The sequence below is a fragment of the Frieseomelitta varia genome, unplaced genomic scaffold (assembly GCF_011392965.1).
Source record: "Frieseomelitta varia isolate USP_RPSP 00005682 unplaced genomic scaffold, Fvar_1.2 scaffold_479, whole genome shotgun sequence".
Classification (NCBI taxonomy): Eukaryota; Metazoa; Arthropoda; class Insecta; order Hymenoptera; family Apidae; genus Frieseomelitta; species Frieseomelitta varia.
In genome coordinates this window covers 165,149-173,110 of record NW_025110233.1, presented here as the reverse complement: position 1 = coordinate 173,110, position 7,962 = coordinate 165,149, and the positions used below count along the sequence as shown (strand labels likewise).

General features: G+C 34.9%; 1 protein-coding gene across 1 annotated transcript in view; it reads left to right on the top strand.

The window, feature by feature from the left end:
• Positions 1-7,962, top strand: part of LOC122532855 — a 37,872-nt gene that overhangs the window by 18,228 nt on the left and 11,682 nt on the right. Inside the window, exon 2 of the mRNA XM_043661980.1 lies at positions 5,583-5,728. Within this exon, the coding sequence (XP_043517915.1) occupies positions 5,629-5,728 (100 nt within the window). The 5' untranslated portion in view covers positions 5,583-5,628. The remainder of the gene's footprint in view (positions 1-5,582; positions 5,729-7,962) is intronic.

Below are 7,962 nucleotides of genomic sequence, written 5' to 3'. Positions count from 1 at the left end.
ATAAAGTGTAAATCGTGCGATTCAAATGTTACTTTTGGTGAATCGAGTATTAGGGGACTTGGGTTCAATTTAGTTGTGAATTGTAAGAACTGTGAGCCGCGATGTATAAGTAAAAAAAATAAGTAAATGATACATATGAAAAATGACGTTTTGAAACTTTAAACATTTTTCTCGAAACTAGGTTTTTAGGAACGGTGTGCAAGATGTCTAATCTAACCAATCGATTACTGTGATACTTGATGCGTATCTTTAGTGTAACTTTTACTAGGGATTGACAATCGAACGTTTTTTAATTTTTAACAATTTCGAAAGATATAAACAAAAAAACGTAGAAACTTTTGGCATACATTCGATACATGAAAAACAAATAGCTGCTGTTTTCATAATTGTCACAAAAATGAAAATATTGCATCGTCGATCCCTAGAGAGTATTGTTTACTTTTGAACTTTTCTTGCCTTTTTGTTGCAACTAATCTTGTTTTGGCTGGAATCATGCACACCGATAGGCAATGTAAAAAAAACGTTATGTAAAAGGATGCGGTTAAAAAAGCTAAATAGATAAAAATAAATAAATAAATATAAAATAGATAAATATAAAGAATATATAATATATAATAATAGATAAATAGATAAATATAAATAATATATAATATATAATATATTACATAAAGTAGATAAATATAAAGCTAAATAAATACATACAAAATAATAAGACCTCTCTTTTTTTCTTTTTTGCTTTTTATAATTCATAATGTGTTGAAATGAAACCACGAAAGTTCATGTCAATCAAATATATAAATTTTTCTTTACTAGCCCTCCGAAAGTGTACGTAATTTTTAGGTTCGGTCACACTGTCCTGCCCCCTTGAGCCCTTATGAGTAAAGTTTAGATAATAATTAGAGGTGTACTCTATTTCACGCGTGTGCAAAGTTTCAAATTTCCTTGAAAATATCTCGGTCGCGGGGCATCCCTCGCGAGTTGAAAGAAAAAAAGTAGAAGAGAAAATGGGGATTCTTCTTTCACGTTATCAGGTTATTAAACTGGATTAATGCGACGTTTCATTTACAAAATAATAAATCAAAACTTCTTTACTTTCCTCTGATTTGTATAACTGAATTTCCCCCCCCCCCAAACTATCCGTCATTTAAATACTCTTCCCTTCTTTCTCTCCTCTCATTTCACTCGTTGTACCACAGTTGTTCACCAGATGTTCGCCTGACAAATAAGCCTCATGGAAATAGGAATCGGTGATGCAAATTCACACAAAAAAAAAAAAAAAAAAAAAAAANTTTAAAAAAAAAAAAAAAACAAAAAAAAAAACGAAACAACATAATTTACAAACGAAACACTTCACTGAGAGAAAATTCCTTCTTCTCCCTCCGCGAACAAAAAGCATAACGATATACGTCTATTAGTCACAACGAGGATGAGGTAATCGCCATGGTTGTCCAACGATAGAACTCGGTCTCTCGCAGTCTTCGCGATTAATTTTCCAGTTCAAGAACGCCGACCCGTCGGTTTGTCGTTGTTGCCTCGCTGCTAATGGGCGGACGGAAAACAATCTTTTAATTCCACGACCGTTTCGTTAAGTGGCACTCTCTCTCTTTCTCTCTCTCTCGGAGAAACGTACTCGCGAGCTGAATATTGGGGCAAAGTGACGAGGACGATACTCACGGTCGTGCAACATGGTGGCATCCTCTTCTTTAAAAAGGGGCGGGGGGGGTAGGGTGAGCGAGCGGGAGGAGGAATAACAATGGAAGTTATGTCTCCTTATTCGTTATGCCGCGGAGAATATTCTAATGCGTTCTCCTCTCCGTTATTCATGAGCCTCCCTCTCTCCCTCTCTCCACTCTGGAGCCGGCTTCGGGATCTACGAATTGTCGGCGACGTTTTCGTTTCTTTTCATCTCTCCCTTTGTTCCTCGTTACAACTTCGACGTCGGAGACGTTTCTTCGGCTTCCCCATCCTCCCCTTCCGCTCCGGCTCGCGGATATTTTCATTGTGGCGGCTACCGTTTCCAACCGGGGGCAAAAAGATGATTAAACGTAAAGAAAAGAGGACGAGAGATTTGTTGTCCTCCCCCGTTAAAAAAGTGTTGAAAAGTGAGAGCGCGAGAGTGCTGGTGGATGTTTCGTTTTCGTGGGAAGTTTCGAGCAGCTTTCACGGGGTCTTTTTAACCCTTTGTCACCGCGACAAAGCGATAATTCAGATCTATGGTAAAGTAATCGTTACTTCGTGGGTATTGAATAAAAAAGATAGATAACAATACGATTCGAGCCTCTTTTAATTTTTGGCACAGACGAGTCACTGACGATAACTCGGTATAGCAAAGAAAATAGCAAGGTAAAGGAAAGCGATAATTCAGATCCATGGTAAAGTAATTGTTACTTCGTGGGTATTGAATAAAGAAGGATAGATAACAATTCGAGCCTCTTTTAATTTTTAGCACAGACGAGTCACCGACGATAACTCGGTATAGCAAAGAAAATATCGTAGCAAGGTAAAGAAAAATAAAAAAAAAAAAGGTATAAAAATATGTTTTTTTTCGTTTAATTAAAATTGAAGTTCGTATCTCTGAATGTTTTCGATTATTAGGTCGTCGTTAGTTTCCTAGATATCAAGGAACGTCCGAGACGAAGTAATGGACTCCGCTTTCGCCTGCCAACCGTTTCTTTTTCGTCCTCTCAAGTGCGTTCTTCACTTTGTGTGCGCACGCTTTATTAAATCTCCTCGAATCCTGGCGCAGTCTCTTACATTAATACCCCGCCGCTGCTAGCCGCTGTGTTTTGCTTTAATCTCAAATTTAAACGAGCCACTCTCTTTTAATAACGATACGGAATCTGCCTCGAATTTTTCATGAAAATTCAATTTAAGTCTATGGAGAAACTTCTCAAGCCCCTCTTCCAAGTGTTCGTCTCTCTCTTCTCCTTTCTCTCTCTCTCTCTCTCTCTCTCTCTCTCTCTCTCTCTCTCTCTCTTCGTTCTCATTTCGCGATATTATTTTGCGCACATCGATTATTTCGCTTGAGAGGCACAAGCAAGACTGGGAGGGGAAAAAAGATAATCAGAGAACTGTGAATGTATACCTTTTGCGAGCATAATCGAAATATCATGTCTTCAAATATACTACAATAATTTTACATATTTTTGCATCAATGTTCCCGTATTTAAATTCGCTGCGTTATTTAAATTCGAATTCCTTATGTACGCGTTAACAATAATTCACGTGATAATTGCAGTTTCTACTTTTTGCCAGAGAAGCTGAAATTAACTATTTCTGATAAATTAACGATGTACTCCTCGTCACCGTTCTGAATATCTAAAAACGTATTGATCGTCGCGTTACAAGTGTTACAGCGTGGCTCTTACGGGTGTTCACGATAAAAATAGTCAGGATTACTTTGGAGGGATGTTTTCGCTCTTAGAACCGATTTTTATAAAAAAAAAAATTATCCCATTATTAGTACAAAACGCATACTGTATTTGTTCTCAAGTTTAAGTTTTTTGTAATTTTTTGTCAAATTTCACTTGTCGGTGAATATTTAGTATGTAAATCGATCCGATGGATAGAATTTCAAATTTTTTATTTTATTATTATTATTATTATTTTATTATTATTATTGTTATTATTTTATTATTATTATTATTTTTTATTATTATTATTATTTTATTATTATTATTGTTATTTTATTGTTTGTTATTTTTATTATTCTATTATTATTTTTATTATTTTATCATTATCTATTATTTTTCTATTATTCTATCATTATTATTTATTATTACACGTAATCTTTTATTTTACTATTATTATTATTCTTATTATTTCATTATTATCTATTATTTTTCTATTATTCTGTTACTATTGTTTATTATTATATGTAATCTTTTATTTTATCGTTATCATTATTTTATTATCAAATGAGGGTAACAAAAGTAAAATAAAAAAAAGAAAAGGACACAAGCAATGCAATTACTCCTCCATGTTTATTAGGAATCGATCGTGAGGTAATTGAACAAGAAAAGTATCACTCTGGTTTGACACGAGATGGAGACGCGTAATTAATCGATTAGCAACTTGAAAATGATCTGGATCCCTTAATGCAATCGCTCGCGAGACGAAATATACGTCTAAATCATTCCGCTCGGAACGAACCTCTTTCGTTCCTTTAATTTCGGCGAGAGAAGTCGCTTCAAAGAGAAATGGAAAAACTGTCCGGTTGTTGCTTTCGACTGGCAAGAGCGGCTTCTCGCCCAGGTTTTTCAGAAGAAACTTTTTCCATTACGGATCTATAATCCCGGGGCTTTATTGGCCACGGAAACGGCGAAACGTAACTTTCAGGTACTTTAATAGCAAGGGCTCCGCTGTGGGAAAAAAGGAAACAGAGGAAATGTGTTACTCCTTTCTTGAGGGTGTCACGATTCTGTCACGCGCGACAACTTTCTCTCCTCGAAACGTTTCGGAGGTACCGATTAATTATTTCCTCGCTCGATTAATTATGAAACCGCCCGTTTTGGCTTTCTGATTGCGAGCAAGTCTCGTTTGACCTCGATCGAAACGTAAATTCGTAACTGGCACGTGCGTTCTAATTTTATCTCGTTTGTTATTACTATTGTTATTATTATCAAATTATTCTCCTCCATTTCGTGCTTCCGGACGGCGAGGGCACATAATTTTTGCTCGCAATAATCAATTAGGAGCCTCTAGAAAAAAAATCAATATCCATTACTTTGATTATACTCCAGCAACGGCGAAACTCGATGAAATATGTATATATAAAACTTGTTATACCGTGGTGGCTCGTCGAACGATCGCATCGATAATAAAATGGGGTTGCAACAATTTATCAACGTTCAATTGAAATTTCATACCGTTTCGATCTTTCGTTTCCCCTCTCGTTAATTCCACTTTTATTAACTCTTCGTAAGGAGCTGGTTACACTACAGTTATATAAATTAAATTTATTTAAAAGAGAAGCTAGATATTAATAAATTACAGACAAACATTTAATTTCTAAAGATATATTTATTCTTTTTTGTTTCACAAAAGAAATATTATATATATATAAATATATTATATATTAAATAATAAATATATAAATATAAATATATATACAATATAATAATATAAATAATATATATATTATATATAAAATTATATTAAATATAAAATAATAATATATAAAACTGTATTATATATAAAAAATTATATATATATATATATATTTAGATCATTTATTTTCGAGATAATTAAATTATTATAATAAATTAATTAACCCTGATATAAAATGTACAGGACAAATCTTACTTATTTATTTTTCAAAAAATTCACTTCCGAATAATTTTCGAATAACATTGGCAATACAAAGTGGTGACGTCGAGTCACGATAATTTGAAATCTAAAAATGTCACGTTGAACGCGCACATTCCCCGAGTGTTGTCAGATCGATAGGCGCGATTATCCGAGAATGAAATTAAAAAAAAAAATCCGAGTCGAACACACCACGTTGCGTATCCGAAATTATTCTCGCTGGCTAAAAACGATCGCTTCGTTCTGATCGCCTCTTCCCCTTCTTCTGATTTCAGATATAGCGCAACCGATTGAAAAAACAAATCACTTGATGCGCTGAGGATGCGCCGTGATTTCTGCAACGGTGGGCTTGCCTGCGCCGTTGTGTGGGTGTCGTCGACCTGCTGGCTGCTCCTGTCTTTGTCATCGTCGGCCGCGGCAGGTACGTCTACCTTTTCTCCAACGTTTGTTTCACCCTTTTTTCCACACACACACACACACCCCTCCCCCTCCCCTCTTCTTTTCTCTTCTCTTTTTTCCCTCGATTTTATTTCCAGCGATTTCCCCGCGTCGCGCTCCGCTCGCCCGTAATGATTGGTCCCCCGAATTATTGAAAGAGCGGCCATTAGCAAACAATAGAGGGCTTGTGTGTGCCACGTTCACGTACGACCGAACAGGGGTGACGTTGCGACAGAGGCAGAGAGAAAAGAAAAGAAAAGAAAAGAAAAGAAAAGAAAAAAGAAAAAAAGAGAGAAAAAGAAGGAAATGGAAAAAAAAGGAAAAGGAAAGCGTACTACTCTTGAAACGGGCGTGCATCTGCATATAATGCCGACGGTACGGACGTGATCGGATTTCGGAGAGAGGCGTCTCCTCACCACCGACGGCCTCGTCCTTTCGCTCTGTTGCGAAAAACTGCCTCTCGGGAGGGGGCAGGGGAAAAGCCAAGCCTCCCCTCTCGCCCTTAACGCGCGGCGGTCCTAATCCTTTTTTAAGCCCTCTTCAAACACTTCTCGTCAACCGCAAGGATATTCCTTTGTTCCGTCACGTGGATTCGCGTACAAAGTGTTCGAACCAAGTATTACACGTTTGGAATTTTATATTCTGGATGTTAACGCATTGCGGACGGATCACGAGTATTCTCGTGTTTTTTTCTGTTCTCAAGGCTTTTCGTTGTTGTCATTTATTTATAGCGGAGCAGCGAAATTCCATGATCGTTCATGTATCTCCCAACACCAATTAATATTAATTATACATGAAATTTTGGATTTCAATATTAGGAATTTTTTTTAATCATTCGAATCACTTCAGAATTATTTTTATTAATACATTATTGATCCGAATATTGATTTTTTGCTTTTAAAAGAATTTCTCATATCGTGAAAGATATTAATTCAGGATTAATTCGTTTAATTCGTATAAATGGAGCATCATTTTATTTTATTTTTTTTTTTATTTATATTCATATTCGACGAAATTTTATTATTAAACTTGTTCATATTTATATTAAGTTACGTAAGGAATTGAAAGTGATTAGTCTCTTGTCCTTGGTTAGTAAAAATTATAAAATGAAATATAAGTAAAATATCAAATTGATAATAATAAAATAAAATATAAATATAATATTTAATATTTATATAAATATCAAATTGATAATAACAAAATAAAATATAAATAAAATATCAAATTGATAATAATAAAATATATAATTGATATTTAAATAAAAATAAAATAAATAAACAAAAATAAAATATATAATTGATGAATAATATCAAATTGATATAAAAATAATTGATTTTCATAAGTGTTTAGTAACCATGAATAGCGACGAAGAACGTGAAGAAATTCTAGTTGCGTTTGCTGACAATTTATCAGATATTCCAAACTAAAAGTGAAGATGTTGATCTTTATAAGGATGATATTGAAAAAAAGAAAAATATCCTACTAAAGTTTGCAAAGTATGTAAGAGAAGAGGGACACGTTACATTTGCCAGCTTTGTTTAGTTCCGCTTCATGTTAATTTCACAAAGTTGTGTGAAATTAAAAATTTCGCAAAGTATCATATTTTGAAAGAGGTATTAACTTGTAAGAATATGTATAACAAATAACTTCAAAATGCAATGAACAACTTCAAAATAGGTATTTAATTTTAAAACGTGCCCCTAGCATTTATGTAAAACCTTCTTTTTGTGCCCGTTCGACAGAGAAACATATATATACCCGGCCGCGAGCGATAAAAACTAATGGTCCGCAATGCGTTAAAATAATTAAAAATAATCGCGTGTAACGCGACGTGCACGACGCAATTGTGTTCAACGATTCGATCACGTTGTAGTTCACAGGGGAGCGCGCAGGAATGCAGACGGACGTCGTTTTGTAGAAGAGATAAATAATGATTTTGCAAGAGATATATGCCCGCGGTGTGTTTTCATTCTGAAAATTGTCAGAGATACTTTGGTATTCCGACGTTACCGACGCTGTCTCTGAAATAACGTTGCATCCAAAATCCCCGCTTCATATTTCATCGAACAACGCGCACCGGTCGAGATAAAAGATTCAAGGCGTCGTGGGACACTTCTCGTATTTTCCAAAGGAGAAGCTTAGGGAGGAGATGATTCTCTGAAAGAAGAGAGACCTTTCGAATTCTCTTTCGTAGTTGAAAAAATGTAAAAAAAAAAA